The 26,219-nt window shown below is 37.4% G+C and overlaps 1 protein-coding gene across 13 annotated transcripts in view; it reads left to right on the top strand.

Annotated features, from left to right (window-relative positions):
* The window catches only part of Cacnb2 (calcium voltage-gated channel auxiliary subunit beta 2), a 372,470-nt gene that overhangs the window by 221,331 nt on the left and 124,920 nt on the right, over positions 1-26,219 (top strand). For 11 of the 13 annotated variants that reach the window (XM_046423016.2, XM_046423018.2, XM_046423015.2 and 8 more), the window contains one exon: positions 23,152-23,271. In XM_046423016.2, the coding sequence (XP_046278972.1) occupies positions 23,152-23,271 (120 nt within the window). Of the gene's footprint in view, positions 1-21,767; positions 22,295-23,151; positions 23,272-26,219 lie in introns of those variants that run through there. The other 2 variants (XM_058572300.1, XM_046423019.2) reach the window with 2 other exon arrangements.

Here is a 26,219-nt window from a genome sequence, read left to right as displayed (position 1 = left end):
TAGATTTAGAGAAAGAGGCCTTGTAATATTTTTAACTTTTCATATCACTGAAGAAAAAGATTAACTGAAAAAAATAATATGCCAACTGGAGGATCCTACTTAGAAAACAAATGTAAACTTTTCTCTATGCAATCCCCATGCAATCCAAATTTCATGTTAATTAGCGCCCCCACCCAAAAGGAAAACGATAGTGCCGTCCCTCCATGGTGGGCTGCCTTGCTTGTAAGCACCCCCAGGAGCCTCTCTGAAGAATGAGAGCAGCTGGTTTTCTGAAAGTAGAAAGAAGTGAGATCAACAGAGTAGTTAGTACTAATTGCTGAGACCAAGTCTCCAGATGCAGTTCCAGCTGGGGAAATTATCCTTCTGGCTGCTGTCCCCTGGTTCTGTTGTCAGTAATAACAAGTAGGAAGCCCCACCTCTCCTGTATAATGGAAGGTTCATTTTAATATGACTTAATGGACTACGGAGTTGGAATGTGGAGGAGTAGCAATATATCAGTGAGCACTGTATTAATAAAATATGTGCTACATACAGACAGAAATAGGTCCTGAAAAGATATCATTCCCTAATGACGTGAATTCACAGTGTGACTCACACCAAGCTACAAAATCCTGCTGGCCACAGGCAGGTAGGGTCCACTGATCAGACGTGTCTCTGGATGCTGTGGGAAAATGTTCTTTTACTTAGTTCCTCGTGAATACCACAAAACAATAACTAGAAAAGGATTGAATTCACATGGTGGACTGAGACTTTCATGTATTTTTACCAGGTCATCAATTGTCAGCAAAACTGTACATGTTATTACATGGTATAAATGATAGATAATGAGTTCTAACATTGTTTTTCAGTTCCCAAAAAACACATCAGCAGCAAAAAAAAAAAAAAAAAAAAAAATTGTACTTGCTCAGTCTGAGCTCTTGTTTTCTAACATTTCCAGATTGCTCCAGATTTTACTCAGGAGTAATCCTTTCTGATAAGCTCTGCAAATCCATATCACCCAAGAATTATTTTTCTCTCTTCCTTCTGTGGACTTCTTTCCCTATTTGGGTATTCAGTGTCGCAGGCCAGGTGCTGGTTTTCTCATGACTGGATTTCTCTGTGGAAGGAATCATCAATGATGGATTATTTGCTAAACAACCCATGGAACTGTCAACCCAGACCACAGAAGTTTTTCTTTTACTAGTCATCCAAGGCTTGATATGATAGACCAAGACACTCTTTGGCTTACCCACAAATGTTTATTGTGGTACAAGATATGTTCCGAGATGCAAGCAAAGGCCACATTATATAGGTTAGGATTTTGGATTTTATTTTAAATGGAAATATTTTAAACAGAGTAATGTAATCTGTGCACACGCGCATGAACACACACACACACACACACACACACACGGTTGGGGGAAAAGGTAGAAGCAGAAAAGTCATTTAGAAAATTGCCACCAGAACCTACAAGAGATGAGTGATTTGACTAGTGTTATGGTGATGAAGTGGAAAGAGTAGCAATGATATTTTCATACAAATAAAAGAGTAGCTTCATTTTCATCTAACGAACAGTTATTGAGTTCCTAATGGGTACTGACTCTTGTTCTAGATACTGGGAATTCAGTAGTAAATAGAAGCCGCATAAATCCTCATAGTCATGAAGCTGGGCTTTCAGTGGGTTGAGTCAGATGATAAGTAATTAAATATATACATATTTAATATATATGTATATAATATATGTCTGACATATAGTACTATATGGCATGCCAGAAGGAAAGAGGAGGGAGGGACATTGAGCCAAGGAGAAGAATACTGGGTAGCTGATGGATTACTGTTTTAAATGTACAGTTACTATGTTGGATAAAGATTTTTGACATTAGTGAGTCACAAAGACATTTTGGAGGGAAAAGTAAAAGATGTGCCCCAAAGCAGAATTAACAGATACAAAGAGGTGCCTGTTCCCAAGGAGTTCTGTTGTCATTTCCAGAGTCCTCCAAATCAATAGGCTCCATTTCTGCCTTTGGGTAGTATTGTCATGTTTGAGAGTAACTTCAGTATTCTCACCATAAAAGTAAAGTGTACCTGTTCTTTAGTAATTGAGAAAAATAAAATTATATATATATATATATATAAAATGAGAAAAATTACAAGAATTGAGAGTAGAGAAAGATATTGCAAATATCTTACAGAAAATGACCTGAGGATTTTGCTTTTAAATGTCTTTTAAGAGTGAACAATCAAGCATCAAGCATTACAGAAGGCTACAACAGTGAAAGTCAAGTCTCTCCCTCTCTAATCTTGGATTCCTTAGTTCTCTTCCCTATAGATGACCACTGTTGCCTTTTGGGGCTGTCCTGGAATAGTGGCTTTCAACCTAGGTTGAACCAGGAATCACATGCAGGGCTTTGAAAGGTACTATGGACTTGTCCCATCCCCAGAGGTTCTGATTGAATTGGTCTAGGATATAGAGTAGAGATTTGTTTAATACCCTTACTTAGGTTATTTTAATATGCATACACTGAAATGTTCTAGAGATGATCTATATGCTGATAAATGAATACATTTTTCAAAAAAATATATGAATGATAGTAAAACCATATTCACTATTCTAATTCCTTTATCTGTAAAGTTATTTCATGTTTGCATATATCGCTAGATATCTGATTATTTTTACTGTCTGAATAATATGCTGTTATACAGACACAACATAATTTATTTAATCACTTCCCTATTATTGGACAGTAATCTTACTTAAAGTCCTCTGTTGACACAAATGATGCACATTCTTTTTAAAAAATATTTTTTTAGTTGTAGATGGACACAATACCTTCGTTTTAATTATTTTTATGTGGTGCTGAGGATCAAACCCAGTGCCTCACACATGCCAGGCAAGCACTCCACCACTGAGGCACAATCCTAGCCCTGATACACATTCTTATGTGTGCATGCTTATATAATGTTTATATATTTATCTAAGATAAAAAATTCTACAATCAAAAATGAAATTTTGAATCAAAGATAAATAAAATTTTAATTTTGATACATCCTACCAAATTTAATACATAAAGAACAATGTGAAAAAGTACTATACCGGTAGTAATAGTTCATCTTTACTTTTATATTTTTCCAATAAAATTTTAAAAATAGTATTTTCTTGGGTTTTGCCTGCTTTAACATCAGGACTAAAATTAGACATTTTCCATATGCTTAAAAGTATTTTCATGTGAATATCTTACTATTTTTTTTCCTCTCCTCACCCATTTTCTACTAGGTTATTGGTTGATCTTATTGACTTATAAGATCTGTTACTATGTGAAAGAAATCAAACTTCTGTCATTGATAGACACATACCCAGTTTTATTAATAGTTTTTTATGTATGGTTTTAAATTTTGTGTAGCAAAATGTATAGCTTTTATTAAGTTGTGAAGTTTTTCAGATCAACTGGAAGAGACCAGGTTCAGATGATAAGCTGCTGGCAGACACAGAATCTGCCCTGCGTGTTCTTATACCCTCAGTACCTGGCATGCGGTCGACTGGTTGAAAGAATAGCAGGATGTAAATGTGATGATAAAGAATCACTAAAGCTGACACATATTCACCCAGAAGTTAAGGAAGTAATGGTATCACCCTAATTTAATTTCCCTTGTCATTAAATGCATCAACTTGTACCTGTAGTACTGAGTTCCAGAAGGCACATTCAGTTATTTCAAAAACCCTCCTCTTTGTCAATAAATTCCATCTCCTTAAGTACCAAGGTCTTTCTCCCCTTCACTTTGGTCCTTCTGCTGTGGAATTTTGTTCCCGTAATTCTTTCTGTGACTATTTTCTGTCAACTTCCAAACTCAGCCTAACTTTGCGTTTGGAAGTCTCTTCTGAGTCCCATCTCAATTTCCTTACAATTGTTTTTCCCAGGACCCTATTTTTTTTTCTTGATAGACATTACCAGAACTGCCAGCCTATTGTTACCTCTAGATGTATGCCTCCCTCAGTAGACCGGAAGCCCCACTCATGTCTTATTCCCATATATGTACTGGGGTTGGGGGACAGAGTTCCCTGCTCTCATCATGGGTAATATATGATCATGTATACAGATGTTGGGAAAGGAAGATAAGAATAGTAATGCTTTGCTCAATTCACAGTAGCTAAGCTTTGGAACCAACTTGGGTGCCCTTCAACAGATGAATGGGTAAAGAAAATGTGGTACATATACACAATGGAATATTGCTCACCCATAAAGAAGAATAAAATTATGTCATTTGCCAGTAAATGGATAGAACTGGAGACTATCATGTTGAGTGAAATAAGCCAGTCCCCAAACCTGAAGGCTAAATGTTCTCTCTCTATGTGGATGCTGATTCACAATAGGTCCTAATGGTGGGGAGGTTCACCAGATTAGATGAGGAAAGTGAGGGAAAGAGTGTGGGATGGGAATGGGAAAGACAGTAGAATGAATTGGATATAACTTTCCTATGTGCACATATGAATACACGACCAGTGTTAACTCCACATCATGTACAACCAAAAAATGGGAAGTTGTGCTCCATGTACGCGTGATATATCAAAATATATTCTAATGTCATGTGTAACAAGAAAGAACAAATAAATTTTTTAAACAAATTTTTTAAAAGAATAGGAATGCTTGTACATGATGATAAATGATAATCTTTTAAATAAAGTGGAAGACCCAGAAAGTATATTTTTGGTTTAGAAGGCCCGACTCTGATGTGTCTCAATAGCAGTGGTACCTGCATATCACACACACTGTTCCAAGCTGTGAGACAGTGCATGGTTGACAGGCAGTGGTCACCATCCTCATCCAGACATCTGTATCCTCAACAAACTGTCAGGTCATTTTTGCCCTGCTTGATGAAAGTTTTACCAAAGTTCATTACACCTGAAAATCCTAAAACAGCAGATATTTCTGTGAATTGTATATGCATTTAAAATGCGTTCTCATTTGTGAGACAGAAAGCGTGGCATTAATTACTTTGACCAGCTGGACATGTCCATGTTTTATTAAACGTTCTCAACATAGTTTGGAATTTCTAACATTAATATTTTATTCCAGTGGTACATTTCCAACTGAGGGATCTAAAACTTGCAGCCTTTTTCATACACAGATGCATAGGAATAATTGACTCTCGTTCTTAAGTCACTTCCCAAAGGTGGCTAGTTGCTTAAGGGATGAATTAGCTATACTAGGTCACTAGGGTACTTTACAGTGCTGTATTACTAAGCTCTGCATACCAATGGTGTTTTTCCAACCAAATCCCTCATCGTGTAGCCTATTTTTAATATTAAATCTCTCTGAACCAAAGTCCTATCTCCCTTGAAGGTCAGAGTTTTAGAGCAGTATATTAATAATTTACTACCAAATTACTGAGTCATTTGGCCTGCTTAAGGACCTCACCCAATACTAACAAATAATTTAAATGCTGACATGAGAAAGGACCATGTTTTAGGTGGAAAGTTGTAATTTTTTTACATTTTAACAAGGAAATGGTACTTCACAATGTTAACATTTTATGACTAGATATTTTTCTTTTGATTCTTATTTCTTACCTGAAATAATTTCTGTACCAACATTTTACTATTTTACTTTATTACTGTCAAGAGACCTAGTCCTTGGTTTTTTTCATAGTTAAAAAAAATCAAGGTTAAATCCATTAGAGAAAATATGTATATGTTAACCATCGTTTTTTACATCAAAAAAATCTTCAAGACATTTCAGTTGCTATGGAAAAGCCTTTTACTTTTATTCACAAAAATGTTAACATTTACAGAAAATGATTTAAAATAACCTCCCATTGTTTCTGCAAAGTAATCTAACCCTATCTCTTATATTTTTTGTGGTAGTATTTCTAGTATTTTTTCTTACATGAATGCGTGTATATTGAGAAATGATTCAGAGTTTGGTTTGGTTTGTTTTCCCAGTCACAATCATCATAAACATTTGCCTACACACAATACTCTTTAGTCTTTGTAACTATTTTCAGGGTTGTCTAATAAACTATTAAGTATCTGGATCATAATTTTTAAAATTTCTTAAGCTAGGTCCAGAAGTGAAATTATTAATCTATATTCATCTGGATACATGTCTAGAGGAAGGAGAAATTTGTCTTTCTAAAAGGTTGTTCTAGTTGAAAACTATCAGCACGAAATCCAAGTACCCGTGTTATTGCAACCTCCTGACAGTGTGAACTGGCCGTTTGCAAAGAGTACCAAATGACTGAGGAAACAGGTATTGTTTAGTTGAGTGAGATTCCACACTTTTTCCTGTTGCCTGTGACGAGTTGATTTGGGTGGTGGTGTCAGTTTTCTATTCATATTTTTGTTTACTTATATCTGTCCATCTTCTATGGGTTTTCTTATCAATTGGTATGTCTTGGGTATTGTGACAAGAAAATGTTGGAGATTAAACTTCTTAAGAAGTGAAGCCATATCCCTTTCACAGCAGTGTAGTTCTCGAGGACACATGTGGTGGCTGTCCATTAGTGTCTGTGGATAGATGTTTCTTTGACACCCGGGGTGGGGGGATTCACCTTGGAAGACAAGAGCCAAAATTCTTTTGATTATTTTACAACTCAGGAAAAGGCCTAACTCTTGCCATGTCATCTTTTCAGATGGCCTTTCTTTAGTAGTAAAGAGCCAATTCCAATGTTTCAGTTTTGTATTTGTTCAGTTAGTAGCATTTCTGTAAAATATACTGCTCCAGGGACAATGGAAGAACATGTACTTAGCATGCACAAAGCCCTGGGTTGAATCTCCATTTACAAACACACACACACACACACACACACGCATGCACGTACACACACACACGTATGCATAGGAAGGTAGTCCTATACACTATACCTATATATTCATATTACTCAAAATTATTTAAAGAAATATCTTCCTCTGGCTTAATATTTAAAAACACTCTGTCTGCATAGACATTATCTGCATCAACAGATTTCCTGATGTTAATTTTAAAGTCCATCTTGAAGTGACGATGAACATTCATACATGTCATGCTTACAGTGTATTTGCAGCCATTTGTAAGAAAAATTTCAAGAGCACTCTTTCTAATAGGCTCCATTTAGTGTATTCGTTTTGCCGAAAATTAGCCTGGGGAATATTTACATGACTTATCTTTTGCTGTGCAGTGAGTCATTGGGAGTTTTAAGACTGGAACTTTAAGTTCCTGGAATGAAGAAGTGAAATTTAATAGGGAAAGATACTTCACACACACACACACACACACACACACACACACACACAAATAAACAAACTTTATCATCTTGTCAAAATACAAAAATCTCCTTCTTTGGAAGAATGATACCATATAAATTTTAAGTATACTTAGTTTTTTTAAAAACATTAAAGTGCATTTCTTGTTCTAGAGCAGTTATTTAACCAGCTGACCTATAGTTGACATTTGTACAAAGCTAATGAACTTGGTATTTACTGAAGTTTATGATGATAACACCAGGGATATGTTCAAGCTGAAGTCTTTGTTTTATTCTTTCATTCACTTATAAATATTTATTGCCGACTCACTATGGTTAGCCAAGTTTCTGTTGTTTGATGTTATTTTTGTTTTGTTTTATTTTGTTTTGAAGGACACAAACCTGTTTAGGAGTGCTTAGAAATGTTTAGAAATGCTGAGGAAAACCCCAGAGATCTTCAAGATATGAGATGTGAGGAAGAATAGACTACCTCTCAACTCTTGTTCATTCATTCAACAAATGCTTATAAGTATGTATCCCATGTCTGGCAGTATTCTAGGCACTTGAGGCATATGAGTGAATGAAACTTAAAGGGCTATATTCTAGTGGAAGGAAACGCACACTAGTCAATATAGTAAGTAAATTTATATGTTAGAAGGCAAAGACACTGTTTTTGTAAGTAGGACAGAATGAGATGGGTAATACGGGCCTATAGTTTTAAATGAGATTAAAAAGTAAAACATAGGTGACCTTCAACAATGCATGGATAAAGAAAATTTGGTACATACACACAGTGGAATATTACTTAGCCATAAAGAAAATGAAATTATGGCATTTGCTGGTAAATGGATAGAACTGAAGACTCTCATATTAAGTGGAGTAAGTCAATCCCCAAACCCAAAGCCTCACTGAAAAGTTTGAGCAAGGCTTGAAGGAGGTGATAGTTAGATGTAATGAAATCTGGGGATGGAGAATTTCTAGTGTAACCAACATCATGGAGGCGGGGGGGTGGGGTGGAACAGGAAGGAGGGGTTGTATATGGTTGGGGAGCAGGCACCCGGAAGAGGGTGTAGGAGTTGGGTGGAAGAAGAGACAGGAAGGAGCAAAGGAGACTTGAAAGGAGCAGCCAGAGAAGGAAGAGAAGACCCAGGGAGAGTGCTTTCTTAAAACCAAGTCGAGAAAGGGAGTCGAGGGTGGGAGGTGATGAGCTATGCTAACTGCTATGGTGGGTTGAAAAGTAGAGCCCTGGGACCTGATCACTGGGTTTTAGCCTTACAGTATGGATGGCCTTCATGAGCTTTTGCAGGGTGAGGGGAGTGGGGTTAAGAGAGAACAGGAAGAGAACTGGAATACAGGCAACATTTTCGAGGTGTCTTTTTTTCTGCAAAGGAGAATAAAGCAATGGGCAGGAGTGTGCAGAGGAAATAGAGTCAACTGAAGGTCTTCTTAGGAAGAGAAATAATGACCTGTGCATGCCGGGCACAAGATTTGTCCATGCAGCGTTCCACTGGGAACTCCTATTCCAAAACTCCCCACCTACAATTCATTCACTCCTTTATTCCCATTTCATTCAACTTGCTTCAGCAATATATTGAGACAGGGGAGCTCAGCAAGAGTTGCCTGAATATATTCTGTCTTATTACTAGGAAGATTGTTTTCCATAAGAAATTACATTAGCAAAAAAATTCTTGTCTATCACCTTTGGTAAATATATATATATATATCTCAAAGTCCTAAAAGTCTTCCTTATATACAAATACACCCAATATTTAAAAAAAATTCTTTTGTAGTTGTAGATGGATAGAATGTCTTTATTTTATTTACTTTTATGTGGTGCTAAGGATGGAAGCCAGTGCCTCACACAGATCAGGCAAGCGCTCTGCCACTGAGCTACAGCCCCAGCCCCACCCAATATGTGTTAATGCGATTGAATAGAAATTATTCTATGCCAGAAATCCAGAATTCAAAATAATATAAAAAGTGACCATATAATTTTAACTTTTTTTTTTTAATTTTTTATTGTTGGCTGTTCAAAACATTACATAGTTCTTGATATATCATATTTCACAATTTGATTCAAGTGGGTTATGAGCTCCCATTTTTACCCCATATACAGATTGCAGAATCACATCAATTACACATCCATTGATTTACATATTGCCGTACTAGTGTCTGTTGTATTCTGCTGCCTTTCCTATCCTCTACTATCCCCCCTCCCCTCCCCTCCCCTCCCCTCCCCTCCCCTCTTCTCTCTCTGCTCCCTCTACTGACATTCGTTTGTCCCCCTTATATTATTTTTCCCCTTCCCCTCACTTCCTCTTGTATGTACTTTTGTATAACTCTGAGGGTCTCCTTCCATTTCCATGCCTTTTCCCTTCTCTCTCCCTTTCCCTCCCACCTCTCATCCCTGTTTAATGTTAATCTTCTTCTCATGCTCTTTGACCCTACTCTGTTCTTAGTTACTCTCCTTATATCAAAGAAGACATTTGGCATTTGTTTTTTTAGGGATTGGCTAGCTTCACTGAGCATAATCTGCTCTAATGCCATCCATTTCCCTGTAAATTCTATGATTTTGTCATTTTTTAATGCAGAGTAATACTCCATTGTGTATAAATGCCACATTTTTTTTATCCATTCATCCATTGAAGGGCATCTAGGTTGGTTCCACAGTCTAGCTATTGTGAATTGTGCTGCTATGAACATCGATGTAGCAGTGTCCCTGTAGCATGCTCTTTTTAGGTCTTTAGGGAATAGACCGAGAAGGGGAATAGCTGGATCAAATGGTGGCTCCATTCCCAGCTTTCCAAGAAATCTCCATACTGCTTTCCAAATTGGCTGCACCAATTTGCAGTCCCACCAGCAATGTACAAGTGTACCCTTTTCCCCACATCCTCGCCAGCACTTGTTGTTGTTTGACTTCATAATGGCTGCCAATCTAACTGGAGTGAGATGGTATCTTAGGGTGGCTTTGATTTGCATTTCTCTGACTGCTAGAGATGGTGAGCATTTTTTCATGTACTTGTTGATTGATTGTATGTCCTCCTCTGAGAAGTGTCTGTTCAGGTCCTTGGCCCATTTGTTGATTGGGTTGTTTGTTCTCTTGTTGTCTAATTTTTTGAGTTCTTTGTATACTCTGGATATTAGGGCTCTATCTGAAGTGTGAGGAGTAAAGATTTGTTCCCAGGATGTAGGCTCTCTATTTACCTCTCTTATTGTATCTTTTGCTGAGAAAAAACTTTTTAGTTTGAGTAAGTCCCATTTGTTGATTCTAGTTATTAACTTTTGTGCTATGGGTGTCCTATTGAGGAATTTGGAGCTCGACCCCACAGTATGTAGATTGTAGCCAACTTTTTCTTCTATCAGACGGCGTGTCTCTGATTTGATATCAAGCTCCTTGATCCATTTTGAATTCACTTTTGTGCATGGCGAGAGAAAGGGATTCAGTTTCATTTTGTTGCATATGGATTTCCAGTTTTCCCAGCACCATTTGTTGAAGAGGCTATCCTTCCTCCATTGCATGCTTTTAGCCCCTTTATCAAATATAAGATAGTTGTAGTTTTGTGGATTGGTTTCTGTGTCCTCTATTCTGTACCATTGGTCCACCCGCCTGTTTTGGTACCAGTACCATGCTGTTTTTGTTACTATTGCTCTGTAGTATAGTTTGAAGTCTGGTATCGCTATACCGCCTGATTCACACTTCCTGCTTAGCATTGTTTTTGCTATTCTGGGTCTTTTATTTTTCCATATGAATTTCATGATTGCTTTCTCTATTTCTACAAGAAATGCCGTTGGGATTTTGATTGGCATTGCATTAAACCTATAGAGAACTTTTGGTAATATCACCATTTTGATGATGTTAGTTCTGCCTATCCATGAACAGGGTATATTTTTCCATCTTCTAAGATCTTCTTCTATTTCTCTCTTTAGGGTTCTGTAGTTTTCATTGTATAAGTCTTTCACCTCTTTTGTTAGGTTGATTCCCAAGTATTTTATTTTTTTTGAAGATATTGTGAATGGAGTGGTTGTCCTCATTTCCATTTCAGAGGATTTGTCGCTGATATACAGGAATGCCTTTGATTTATGCATGTTGATTTTATATCCTGCCACTTTGCTGAATTCATTTATTAGCTCTAATAGTTTCTTTGTAGACCCTTTTGGGTCTGCTAGGTATAGAATCATGTCATCTGCAAATAGTGATAATTTAAGTTCTTCTTTTCCTATTTTGATGCCTTTAATTTCTTTCGTCTGTCTAATTGCTCTGGCCAGTGTTTCGAGAACTATGTTGAACAGAAGTGGTGAGAGAGGGCATCCCTGTCTTGTTCCAGATTTTAGAGGGAATGCCTTCAATTTTTCTCCATTCAGAATGATGCTAGCCTGAGGCTTAGCATAGATTGCTTTTACAATATTGAGGTATGTTCCTGTTATCCCTAGTTTTTCTAGAGTTTTGAACATAAAGGGATGCTGTACTTTGTCGAATGCTTTTTCCGCATCTATCGAGATGATCATATGATTCTTATTTTTAAGTCTATTGATGTGGTGAATAACATTTATTGATTTCCGTATATTGAACCATCCTTGCATCCCAGGGATGAATCCTACGTGATCATGGTGCACAATTTTTTTGATAAGTTTTTGTATCCGAGTGGCCAGAATTTTATTGAGGATTTTTGCATCTAGGTTCATTAGAGAGATTGGTCTGTAGTTTTCTTTCTTTGAAGTGTCTTTGTCTGGTTTAGGTATCAGAGTGATGTTGGCCTCGTAGAATGAATTTGGAAGTTCTCCCTCTTTTTCTATTTCCCGAAGTAGCTTGAAAAGTATTGGTATTAGTTCCTCTTTAAAGGTTTTGTAAAACTCTGCTGTATACCCATCCGGTCCTGGGCTTTTCTTAGTTGGTAGTCTTTTGATGGTTTCTTCTATTTCCTCAATTGATATTGGTCTGTTTAGGTTGTCTATATCCTCCTGACTCAATCTGGGCAGATCATATGACTTAAGAAATTTATCTATGCCTTCACTATCTTCTAATTTATTGGAGTATAAGGATTCAAAATAATTTTTGATTATCTTCTGTATTTCTGAAGTGTCTGTTGTGATATTGCCTTTTTCATCCCGTATGTTAGTAATTTGAGTTCTCTCTCTTCTTCTCTTCACTAGCATGGCTAAGGGTCTGTCGATTTTGTTTATTTTTTCAAAGAACCAACTTTTAGTTTTGTCAATTTTTTCAATTGTTTCTTTTGTTTCGATTTCATTAATTTCAGCTCTGATTTTAATTATTTCTTGCCTTCTACTTCTTTTGCTGTTGTTTTGCTCTTCTTTTTCTAGGATTTTGAGATGAAGTATGAGATCATTTATTTGTTGGTTTTTTCTTTTTTTAAGGAATGAACTCCAAGCAATGAATTTTCCTCTTAGAACTGCTTTCAATGTGTCCCATAGATTCCGATATGTTGTGTCTGTGTTTTCATTAATCTCTAAGAATTTTTTAATTTCTTCCTTGATGTCTTCTATAACCCATTGATCGTTCAGTAACCTATTGTTCATTCTCCAAGTGATGTATTCTTTTCCCTTCCTTCTTTTATCGTTGATTTTCAGTTCCATTCCATTATGATCAGATAGGATGCATGGTATTATCTCTACTCCTTTATATTGTCTAAGAGTTGCCCTGTGACATAATATATGATCTATTTTTGAGAAGGATCCATGTGCTGCTGAGAAAAAAGTGTAACTGCTTGATGATGGGTGGTATATTCTATATATGTCAATTAAGTCTAGGTTATTAATTGCGTTATTGAGTTCTATAGTTTCCTTATTCAACTTTTGTTTGGAAGATCTGTCCAGTGGTGATAGAGGTGTGTTGAAGTCTCCCATGATTATTGTATGGTGGTCTATTAGACTCTTGAACTTGAGAAGAGTTTGTTTGATGAACATAGCTGCACCATTGTTTGGGGCATATATATTTATGATTGTTATGTCTTGTTGGTGTATGGTTCCCTTGAGCAGTATGTAGTGTCCCTCTTTATCCCTTTTGATTAACTTTGGCTTGAAATCTATTTTATTTGATATGAGTATGGATACTCCTGCTTGTTTCCGAAGTCCATATGAGTGATATGATTTTTCCCAACCTTTCACCTTCAGCCTATGTATGTCTTTTCCTATCAAATGCGTCTCCTGTAGGCAGCATATTGTTGGGTCTTGTTTTGTGATCCATTCTACTAGCCTGTGTCTCTTGATTGGTGAGTTTAAGCCATTAACATTTAGGGTTATTATTGAGATATGGGTTGTTCTTCCAGCCATATTTGTTTATTTATGTTACTAAACATGGTTTGTTTTCCTCTTTGATTATTTTCCCCCCTTTAGTGTCCTACCTCCCACTGTTGGTTTTCATTGTTATTTTCCATTTCCTCTTCCTGTAATGTTTTGCCAAGGATGTTTTGAAGAGATGGTTTTCTAGCTGCAAATTCTTTTAACTTTTGTTTATCGTGGAAGGTTTTAATTTCATCTTCCATCCTGAAGCTTAATTTCGCTGGAAACACAATTCTTGGTTGGAACCCATTTTCTTTCAGTGTTTGAAATATGTTATTCCAGGATCTTCTAGCTTTCAGAGTCTGTGTTGAAAGATCAGCTGTTATCCTGATTGGCTTACCCCTAAATGTGATCTGCTTCCTTTCTCTTGTAGCTTTTAAAATTCTCTCCTTATTCTGTATGTTGGGCATCTTCATTATAATGTGTCTAGGTGTGGGTCTCTTATGATTTTGCACATTCGGCGTCCTGTAGGCTTCTAGGATTTGGGGTTCTGTCTCATTCTTCAAGTCTGGGAAGTTTTCTCATATTATTTCATTGAATAGATTGCTCATTCCTTTGGTTTGAAATTCTGTCCCTTCCTGTATCCCAATGACTCTTAAATTTGGTCTCTTGATGTTATCCCATATTTCTTGGATGTTCTGCTCATGGTTTCTTAACAGTCTTGCTGAGCTGTCTATGTTCTTTTCAAGTTGAAATACTTTATCTTCATTGTCTGATGTTCTGTCTTCTAAGTGTTCTACTCTGCTGGTAGTATTCTCAATTGAGTTTTTATGTTGGCTTATTGCTTCCTGCATTTCTAGGATTTCTGTTTGTTTGTTTTTTATAACCTCTATGTCCCCGTATAGTTGATCTTTTGCTTCTTGGATTTGTTTATGTAATTCATTGTTGAAGTGATCTTTCATTGTCTGATTTTGCTGTCTGATGTCTTCCTTGAGACTCCAGATCATCTGAAGCATGTATATCCTGAATTCTTTATCTGACATTCCATCTGCTGCAGCTATTACCTCTTCTAACGTTGAGTTGACCTGCAATGCTTGTGGTCCTTTCTTTCCTTGTCTCTTCATACTGTTCGCGTTCCTTTCTACTTGGTGAAACTGTTGTGCTATTGAATTTTCCCCCTATATATTTATATTGGTCTTGTATATTTGCAAAGTCTCCCTCGCAGGCGCGGGAGGCGGCTGTGTCCCTCTGCGGGCCGCTAGGCTTGTTCTGTCGGTGGTCACAGTTCTGTCTACTTTGCAGGCGCAGGCAGCGGCACTGCCCCTCTGCAGGCCTCTGGGGCTGTACTGCCGGTGGGTCGCAGGTCCGCCTACCTTGCAGGCGCAGGGGGGGGGGCGGCTCTACCCTTCCTCAGGCCACTGGGCCTGTTCTGTCTCTCGGTTGCAGGTCTGGCCTGTTCTGATGGTAGTCACAGTTCCGTCTACCTTGCGGGCGCTGGGGGGAGGGGGCGGCTCTGCCTCTCAGCAGGCCGCTGCTCCTCTTCTGCCGGTGGGTCGCAGGCCTGCCTACCTTGCAGGAGTGATTGGAAGCTCTGCCACTCCGCGGGCCACTGGGCCTTTTCTGTCAGTGGTCACAGTTCCGCCTACCTGACAGGCGCGGGGGGTGGGGGGCGGCTCTGCCCCTCAGCAGGCCGCTGGGCCTGTTCTGTGGGTGTTCACAGTTCCCTCTACCTTGCCGGCGCAGGGGGAGGGGGCGGCTCTGCCTCTCAGCAGGCCGCTGCTCCTCTTCTGCCGGTGGGTCACAGGCCCGCCTACCTTGAAGGAGTGATTGGAAGCTCTGTCCCGCCGCGGGCCACTGGGCCTTTTCTGTCGGTGGTCACCTGGCAGGCGCGGGGGGTGGGGGGTGGCTCTGCCCCTCAGCAGGCCGCTGGGCCTGCTCTGTGTGTGGTCACAGTTCCCTCTACCTTCTAATTTTAACTTTTTAAAAATGGTTGGTTTTGACCATATCAAATATTGGGCAGAGGCTCCTGTGTAGACAGACATTTTGCTGGTATCTGAAGGAATAACAAAGCAATAACTGTGCTTTGGTATGTTACTCTTAATAATATGCAAGTTAGTCACATCTCTGTGCTTGAGACCAATCATTGGTACTGTTCAATTAACTTCAGCTTCAAGGATGAAAACTAGCAAGTGTTCCTACTGAACTGTGAAAAGTGACTCAGGAGACCCCCAGATTCTCACCAGGGGTTAGCAGCCTTGGAGGCTACAGAAGGCCAGCTTGCCAAAGTTATTTTCATTTCCAGGGAAAAAAAGAAAGGAAAAATTGACTTGGACTGTTCTGCTATTCTACTTATCTATCTATTCTACTGTTTCCATTGCATATAAGTAAGGAAAAGAATGTATCATCATTTTGAGATGCTCTGAGCAGCCAAGATACTTGCAGCAAGCAGCCAAGTCTGCAAGATAGCGCTACATTAGTGAATGTGAAATTATCACTTTCATGAGATCCTCATTGTACCTTTGTTGTGCCTTTTGGAAAGATAAAATTTAAAAATCTATGAAACTGTATGTGTTGGTGCATGAGAGAGAGAGAAAGGTGCTTACCGGGGCACCCAGCTTAAGAAAGCTAGAGGGAATAATTTGAAACTCATCATGATCTTTATGGCCATTAGAAATGGCTATAATGTGACTGGCACACAGGGAAAAAAAAAGGTTTCTGAATAACAGAAACATCAGTTGTATGTAGAGGCTTGTTCCGGCTTTTATTTTTATGAGCTGATATACACATGGGCTTGAATTCAGACTGCTAGAAGTTAACTTCAAGTTCCTTTGGTTACTAGCTGTGTAACTTTCTCAGGTAACTTAACCTCTATGCCTCAGTTTTCCTATCAGTAAAATGGAGTTAGAGATTAAATTAGGTAATACTTGTGAATCAGCACAGTTCCTGACACAATTATTATCATTCACCTACCAAGGGCAAGTTGGCTGTTGTAATTATTAACACGATGTAGAACCATCTCAAACACACCCTCCTTACCTCTAAGAGATAGGACTAGATTGAGAAAGAAGAAAACCCAAGAACTCTGTTCGTCTCTTAAAACATGGTGTTCCCAATAATGTGGACTTTACCAACAGCAATTTCAGTGCCCACTCCTAATTAAAAGAATCATACATGTACAAGATCCATCTGAAATGATGCTGTGTAAATGCAGAAGTCTCCTATACATAGTGCAGGCTTCTGTGTGTATCCATGTGGGGTGGGTGAGAGGAGAGAAAGCTTAAACAAATCTTTCTTAAAGGATAGCACATTGACTCTGGCCTCTATGCAATTCATTGAACATGCTACATATGTCTGGTCCTCAGGGCTTTATCACATGCTGTTCCCTCTACCTGAACATCTCTTTGCTTAACACAGTTCAGGGCAAAGTATTTTCTTTTATTCTTGGGTTTTAACTTAGTGTCATCTCAGACTATCATCTCAGCACCCTAACTAAAACACTGTCCCCTTCTTTCATCATTCTATCATCTCAGTCTTTATTTTCATTTTTCCTTCATTTTTCCTGCTAACTTGAAAAAAAAGTAAAACACCTTTGCTAGAATATCAAGCTCAGTGGTAGAAAGGAAGTTTCTATTTCATAGCCACATTCCTAGCATTTAGCTTACAGTTGGGGCACTTAGAGTTTCAAAGCAGTAATACTCAATAAATGCTTGTGGCTTTTTCTGTTGTGGCTTTTTTTATTACAAAATTTTATCTCCATCATGACATACTGTAGCTTCACAAAGTTTGGAATTTTTCGTATTCTCTTGATAAAATTGAAACTAACATGATAGCTTTTACATAATCATAAAACCCTCAGAGATGATCTTGCAAAGATTCTTCATTGTCACCTTGGTAACTATGTTGACATCAAGCCAAATGATAGTCAATCACAGCACCTCATTGTATGAATTGAAGAGTAATTTTATGATATTTGCAAACTAAAGTACACAGTATTTATGAAAATGTGCTTAATTGCAATGCATTATATAATTTGAGTTTTTAAAGTTGAGATCTCTCAAACCGAAAGGTTAAATGAGACTCAGATCACACAAAGGCCTTGCATAGACTTTATTTTGATCCTGATTTAACCAAACTTTTGAATTAAAATTGTTGCAGAATTGGGGAAATTTTAATACTGCCTTGTTGGTTTTAATATTTTGTTATTATTACTAATTTTAGGTATGTTAATGTACTATGGTTATGATTGAAGAGAATCCCTTAGCTCTTAAAGATCTATAATGAACATTTTAGAAATGAAATGATACCTTTGACTTGCTTATAAATAATCTAGGGTTGGGAGAAAATAGTAGATGTGGATGGAAATGAATTAAGATGAATTGACCACAGTTGATAATTATTGAAGTTACATCATGGAGACATGAGGGTTAATTATATTTTTCTGTCCTAATTTGATGTGTTTGAAACTTTTTAAATATTTATTTTTTTAGTTTTAGGTGAACACAGTATCTTTATTTTACATTTATATGGTGCGGAGGATCGAACCCAATGCCTCGTGCATGCTAGGTGAGCACTCTACCACTGAGCCACAACCCCAGCCCCTTGAAATTTTTTTTAAATATTTATTTTTAAGTTTTAGGTGGACACAATGTCTTTATTTTACATTTATGTGGTGCTGAGGATCGAACCCAGTGCCTTGTGCATGCTAGGTGAGCACTCTACCACTGAGCCACAACTCCAGGCCCTCTTGAATTTTTTTATGATAAAATTATTTTAAATTTTACTGTTAAGTCATTCATTAGGACAATAGTTATGTGATATCCGTATGTTCTCATTCTCTTTCTCATTTTTCCCCCTCCTTAGGCTTCTCCTCAACAAAGTTCTTTCCTCTCTGTGAATCCTAAAGGGGTCTCTCTGTTACTATTGAAATAACTACAAAAGATAATAATTCTTGAGCACCTATCATAATAAGAATATCATTATCTGATCCTGGATACTGAATTTTGAGGGTCCCAAAGCAGCTCATATCTTGCCAAGTTTATATTTTACAAAAATGAGGTCAACAAGAACATACTGTTCTGCATTCTTCTGTATTTTACTTAATAAGTTCCTATGACCTTTAAATTTAAATAAATCTTTTTATTTTAAAAAAGTTGAAATCTCTCATTATCCATGAATGAGTTATTAAGAAATAACAGTTAAGATTTCTGAAGCAATCTAGGTTGCTTTCCAGAACAAAAGTTAATTCTTCCAAACGGTAAGAGAGATGATAATGAGAAATAAAAGAATTATCACCCCACCATCAGACAGTCGACAATAGAATTCTTTCCCTTTGGTCCTTGTCTGTTTTGCTGTATTCTAAAAAATGGGGGTCTGGCCCATGTGGCAATGGAATGTCATTTCTGTTAATGGCAGGTTGAAGGGAAACAGCTGGAGTCACTTTGCCATTGGGGTTGGCACAGTTCTGTGCATGAGGTTTGAGTCTGAAGAGGATAAAGCCTTGTCAAGAATCAGGGTGTCCTTGGGGTACTATGAGAAACTGATTTTGCTCAAGAATGTCGCTTTAGATTTCACATGAAGAATTTCTACAGAAATAGATGACATAATTTGGGATCCAAGATGCCACTTTTAAGTAGGCTTACAACTCTTATCCTTTTGACTTTAAAAGAGAAAAAAACAAGAACACTCACAAAAACTGGTGCTGGAAATATATATGACTGTGAAACAGGAGAGTACAACATCCAAAAAGCAAACTTTACACATACAAACAAAGGTGTTAAAGGAAAAGGGTGAGGCTGTATTGTGCAAATATTTGACATCGAAGTGGATAGAGAAAGTGAAAAGTTGATAAAAGAGTAAGTTAATCTGATTAAACTGTTTTCCTCTCTTAGAGTGAAAGTTCTAAGCATCAAAGTAGAAGATCCTAGGATGGAGTGTGGGGTTAGACCTTAGACTCAAACTGCAAGTTGGAACTGTACAATTAGCAATGTGAATACTGAGACGGAGACAAGCAAATGTGGGTAGGTGAAAGGAAGAGGGAAGGACAGAACCTTCCGAAGAAGGGTCACATTATAGGAACTGCAGAGACCCAGGGTACATCTTGTAATGACCCTGTTTGAGAGCCATGGAAATGGCTGCCAACTGTTCCTGTCAGGACTACTTGAGGCACCATGACCCAGAAAGTCCAAATGGTACCAAAGGCTTAAGTAGCTCTATCACTTCTAACCATACAAATCCATACTCCCAGAAGGAAGGAGATCAATTGTAATGCCTATGTTAGGAGGTGACTTTGAGACAACTCCAGACACAAAAATATGCTACTCTTTAACAGTGTTTGTGTCTGGGTACCGAATTTGAGGTGATGGTTCTTTTTGTCTCTTTTAAAAGTACATTTAACTTCTATAATGAAAAATATTTTGAAAGTCTATACTATATCAGATGGAAGGAATAAAAGTAATCTGGTTCTTTCAATAGGCTAAAGATCAGGACTGGGGTTATAGCTCGGTTGGTAGAGTGTTTGCCTCATATGCATAAGACCCTGGGTTCAATCCCCACCACCACCAAAAAAAAAAAACAAAACAAAAAAACAAAATTAAAGATCAGTTCAGTTCATAGTGACATCTTATAAAATAGTCAAAGGTTGCTGCAAATATTCAAAAGGTCATTGCCAAGGGTCAATGAAGAGATTTTTAAAAAAAAACTGCTTAATTATTTAAAACTGGAAACAGGTCTCAAAATGATTGTGTAATTCCAAAGTGACATCTGATTATGAGCAAAGGACTTTTAAAATCTTATTCTGTTTAACAGCAATTGAGATGATAAAAAAGTATATGTTTTTATTATGTACTTCATATGTTATTTTGAGTTTTTTTTTTTAATTTTTAATTTTGAGATAGGATCTCACTAAACTGCTTATGGCCTCTTGCTAAATTGCTGAGGCTGGCTTTGAACTTGTGCTCCTCCTGTCTTAGCTTATGAGCCACTGGGATTATAAGCGTGCACCACCATGTCCAGCTATTTTGAGGTTCTTTAATGATAGAAAATTTGTATTTTCATTGAAATGTGGCCTGAACTGTCACCCAGGTGATTAGGGTTTCAAAAATGCCAAAATGGGTGACAACAGGGCTATGGGCAAAAAGTGTGCTTCTTGGTCATTTTCTAGTTTAGGAAGTTCCCTGGGAAGATTAGGAATCCCCTACTGTATATATATGTGTGTGTTACAAGACTCATTTGTCCCTCGTAATTTGCTTGAACAAAAATTAAAATGCATTTCTATTCTCCAGGCATTTTTCATTCACTTCATAACAATATAAATTATCTGTTTATTTACATCATGATGTTAAATTGAGGTATAGTTGTTCTTTAACTTTTATTCCAAAGCTCCTATTCTATTATTATTATTATTATTATTATTATTATTATTATTTAAAAGCATTTAAAGCAGTAAGATTGGTATTAGCCTAGAAACCAAAGGAAGGAGGGAGGGAGGGACTTTACAGAAGTCCCACTGCACTCAAATAAGTGCAATTTGGTTTTCAGTTTTTATGTTTAAGAAACCCAGAAGTGTGCATTTCTTCATAGTTGATCCTTAAAAATAAAAGTCCATTTGTACAAGCTACTCATAACCTTAACATCCTTCCTCTGAGCCCCAGTCACCTTATCTACAAGAAGAGTTTGGACTCCATTACTGTATTCTGTGAATCTTAACACAAGCTAATAAAGCAACCTATCTTTGCAATTTCTTCATATATGTATTGTAACAATTCACAGTTATTTATTCTGGTGGCTTATTTCAAATGGCATTTTCTCCTTTGGAGAAGCAATTCAAAGTCATTCTGAGCTCAGTTAAACTCATTGCTGTATAGGGCTGTGATTACTTCCATGTCCTAATTAAAGGGTCAAATCTCTGTCTTACATCTTATTTGAAAAGTCACAAGCAATAAGGAGCTGTATTATATTATGAGTGATGAGCACTGTTTGATTTTTGCCATCCAGTACTGTATATAATATTTATTATCTATGAATTGCCTTTATGACATAGACATCCTTCCTGTAGCAGGTCATGGAGAGGGATTATTAAATAAAAAGATTACGTGCTTTGTCGTTGAGAGAAGGTTTCATCTGAAACAGAAACCTGACAAACATACCATGTGCCCGTTACTATAGAAGCAAAGAGACCTTTCCAGCTGTTTACACTTTGGATGTAAAATGGCAATTTAACATAGACTAACAGTGTGATGTGAGCATCTGCGTAAAAAGGCTACATATGGAGCATGCCCAGTGCGGGTAGTACGTCCTCCTCCCTCCCCCTCCCTCCCCTCCAGATCTCTAAAGATAAGGCTTGAACTTTGCACTTGCAAATGTCACTGCATACGTTTTTTGCACTAGGTGTTTTTTTTTTTTTTTTAAAGGTCCTCTTACAACTAATTTCCTTCAACAATCCAAGAGCAGGGGACCAGGGGAGCAGGGAAGAGAATATTTAGGGTAATAAGATGCATTAAGTTTAGAACCGAGTTGATGATGCCGGGCTTTGCACTTGAAGGGTTTTTTTTTTTATTTTTAAAAGACATATAAAGAATTCGAGTGTGTGCTGATACTCTTGGAAGGGGAAAAATAAGAATCTCCTTGGATGGGAGTCTTCTGGGACAGGGAGTGAAAACCCTGGCAGAAGGGGACGGAGCAGAGGGGCTGCCTAGAGCATGGATAGGAAGGGAGCTGGGATTCTCCCGGGCTCAGCGTGCACTGAGAATCTGTGCCCCGGGCTGCAGCTGCGGACGTTAAAGGCGCTGTCTGGCTAATGAAGGCCACCTGGATCAGGCTTCTGAAAAGAGCCAAGGGAGGAAGGCTGAAGAATTCTGATATCTGTGTAAGCTCAAGGGCTTTCCTTTGGGGGAGACGTTGTTTTCTTGGCTTTTCTGTATTGCAGGGAGTGCAGGCAGAGAGGGTGGTTGGATTTAGTTAATATGCTCAAGACTGCAAGAGAGGGAGCTAGGGAGATTCCTAACATTTTTTGAGCTTCTTTTCCTACGTTGTGATTTATTGCCAGAGGAGATATTCCAGGCAGGTGTTTTCTGTAGACAGCTCTTATTAAATATCTCTGTAAAGGTGTTTTAAAATATGTTCCTGAAAGAGGGAAAGTAGCTGCTAGTGTCTTATTACAGTTTTGCCGGAGAAGGTAGCAGGTGTATTAAAAGGTATAAAATGATTCTTAAGATTATAATGGGAGTCACATCCTGGCAGTGACATTTTTTTTTTGGGGGGGGGGGGTGAGTTCAAATTCATAACTCATTAGACTTTTATTTTTTTATTTATTTATTTATTTTAATTTTTGGTTAGGCTTAATGTCTTTCTACAAAAGTGCATACTTGCTTTAGCATGTAGATTGTTCTTGAAGCTATCCTTGAAACCCATCAGTGCCCTTCAGCTCTGCACTGCACCACCCAGCTGGTTTTATTATAAAGGAACTTGTTTTGGTTTCCAGAATAGTTTTTGGAATATGAGGCTTGGGAAGGAATGGTAACTTGGTGGACACAAGTAACCTAGTGAAGGGTCTGCATTGCAAAGTATGTTTTTCCAGATTGGGTTGCTGTAAAATGGATTATTTTTTCATCTTTTCAGGAATTTATAGCACAATCGAGGAAGCAAACCGCCACGTCAGTGAGACTTTCCCAATGCAAACATCATGCCTTGAATCTATTTTAATATATACATTTTCCTCTCCAGGGTTCGGCAGACTCCTACACCAGCCGTCCATCCGATTCAGATGTGTCTCTGGAGGAGGACCGGGAGGCAGTGCGCAGAGAAGCTGAACGACAGGCCCAGGCACAGTTGGAAAAAGCAAAGGTAAAACCATTTCTTCCTTGCCAAGGCCTTTCTGTGCAAGTTGGGCTGTGTCTGTGATGAACCACCTGTGGAAATTTCTCTTTAAAGAGTATTACATTGTCTGATTTTAAAAGGATAAAATTAATGGAGCGTTTTTTTTTCCCTTTGATAGAAGGAAGTTTGATATGTAAGACTGGTCTTCACTTTTGTTCTATAATCTGAGGAACCTGTTTCTATCAGTGGGTGGTTTATTTACACACACACAAAAGGATCTCTAAATATACCAAGAGGGAAAATGGTATCTAACATCCAAATATTTTACTTCATTTTCCTAGCCCATATCTATGTTGGGGGGGGAAAAACATTCTTTAAGCTAATATTTATTTTCTTGGTCTTGAGCAATCTTTCCCTGAAATTTCACTCTGCGTTTTATAATGACATATTTTTAAAAATGCATTATATTTTGCTTTTGAAAAATGAAGCAAAAGGTGTCATTGGTTACAGAAGATCCTCCCCTTGAGGGATCCCACACTCTTCTTCATTCCATTATACTACTCTATGCCTATAAAGGAGGGAAACTGGAAATCAGATGAAATATAGAATTTATTCCAGTCTGAATTTTATTTCACTATGAAATTGTGATTTGGATTCTTTTTTCCCATAGAGTTGTTTGAACAGTAGCTATTGTCCATGTTTAAGGCATGTTTGTTTGACCCTTGGTATCTGAGTGAACGTATTGTAAACCAGTTGGTTTTCTTTTGCAAAAAATGACTGGTTTTGAAAAAGAGGAAGTATTGTGTTGATCGTGCTGGAAAAATCAGGGTAGCATTACAGCACTTGTTCTCACCACTTCTTCTCTCAGATGAGTAGAACCAGTGTGTGTTGCTATGGGAATCCTGGCTTGGAGATTTGGTTTGAATGCATGGGCAGTCCTTATGTAATATTCATGACCTCTTGCTCAGCTGCCATAGTAGTATACTAAGGAGCTGCCAGGAGACCTTGACTTCTTAAAAGCAGTATTTCTGTATATCATGACAAAGTTCTCACCTAAGCTGGCAGTGAATGTGAGACAGCTCATATGCATGAGGAGCCAGGAGGGCTTTGTGACCCTGGGAGCTGGTGGAGCAAGGAGTAGCCAGCTCAGTTGCCATCAACGAATCTGCTCTGCCAAAATCTGCCATTTGAAATGCTGTGCAGTTGAAATTAGATAATAGTTAAATAATGAATGTTTGGTAAAGTTAATTGCTGCAGGTTTTCTGCTAGTTAATATGCCACGACTGAGAATTCATATTCGACATTCTATATTCTGCACCTGAGTGTCAGGAAGTCAAGGAAAAGAAATAACAGTTTGTATTCCAGAAATAAGATTGTTCTATTTGCAGCTAATTTATTCGTGAAATTTTCACATACCATTTTCTCAGATTCATATCACGTCATCATATATCCCAATGTAGTATGAAGTTGGTTTTCAAAATCTTTATCTGATTGGGGGACTTTTGTAGATGGCTGTAAAATCTTAAGTTATGAATTAAGTGACACAGCTGCAGAGAACTTTTAAATCTTTCAACCTAACTTGATCAAAATGTTGATCTTAATAAAAACCAGGTCCATATGGCTTATCATTACTGTCTAAAAAGTTTACAGTTGCACATGATGTAGAAAACAGAAGAAAAAGAGAAATCAAACACGGACACAATAATTGAAGGGACATTTCTTATATTGAATGAAAATAGTTTATTTACATGAATTTTTCTTTAAAAAGGGGTCAGCGTCTTAAACCTTTGTTGTATTCAAATTATTTATTCCAGGGAGAGTACATAAATGTGTTCTGAAAGACTAAAAAAGAACTAGGAAGTAAGTTTACTTTAAAATCATGGTTTTGTAGGTCTGACTTCTAATATCCTTGAGGAAAAAAATGGAAACGAGAAACTGTACATGTCAAGTTCTTCCTTAGGTTATTTTTTTTAAATAACCTTTGTGGGACCTTTTTTAAAGTTTAAAAAATATGAATTCTTTCATTCTGGAAGAATCAAATGTTTTCTCCATCTATTATGTAATAGTCCCTCAGACAGAAAGACTTTATAAGTTGGTGTTTTCACTCGTCCTACAAATGACATGTAATAAGTAGATCCAAAGGAATCGACCTCAGCTATGCTTCCAGATCCTGGTCCTAAATAAAGATGAACTCCATTACCCATTAATTGCCTTAATAGTACTGTTCTGAGGTAAGGTAATTGGCAAGTAGAGACACTGCCTTTTGAAATTAAGTGACCTAAAAAAGGTTACATAAGGAGGCACTCTATGCTGCTAATAAAATCCTGTACTCCTCACTATGCTTTGTTATGGCTTCTCCTAAACTCTATGGGGAACAGATTTTATGTTTAATGTTAAGGCAAGTAAATATCAACTGACATGACTTTTTTTTTTTTAAGTTGGTATTTTCTGATCCCAAATATGTGTTTTGATCTTGTCCAGGTTTGGCATACTTTGCAAATCCTGCCTTGTTTAAGTTGATGGCCTTTGATATTGCTTTAAAGATTAGTAATATATGAATTTATTTTCTCATTGAGCCTTTCTTTAAAAGCAAATTTGTTGAGCTATAACTCCCTCATTTAAAGTATATATGAGTCAGTGGTTTCTAGAATATTCAGAGTTGAAATATTTTTCGGGGAGACAATGAAAATTTTCTCAAATTGATTTAGGAATTGATATAGAAATGCCCACTAGCAGTAACTAACTCCCCATCATTTCCAAATCCCCTTAGCCCTAGGAAACTACTATTCAACTTTGTCTCTTGATTGTTCTATTTTGAATATTGCATATAAAATGACTCATGTTAGAGTGGTTGTGACGGGCTGCTTTCACTTATATACTGTTTTAATGTTCATACTACAGCATGTATTATCCTTCATTATTTTTATTGCCAAGTTATACTCTATTGAGCATATTTTCCAAATTTTACTTAAACA

This window comes from Marmota monax, unplaced genomic scaffold, assembly GCF_021218885.2.
Source record: "Marmota monax isolate L192 unplaced genomic scaffold, Marmota_monax_Labrador192_F-V1.1 WCK01_AAM20220418_F8-fsc00098, whole genome shotgun sequence".
Taxonomy (NCBI): domain Eukaryota; kingdom Metazoa; phylum Chordata; class Mammalia; order Rodentia; family Sciuridae; genus Marmota; species Marmota monax.
This window is presented reverse-complemented; position numbering and strand designations above follow the sequence as displayed.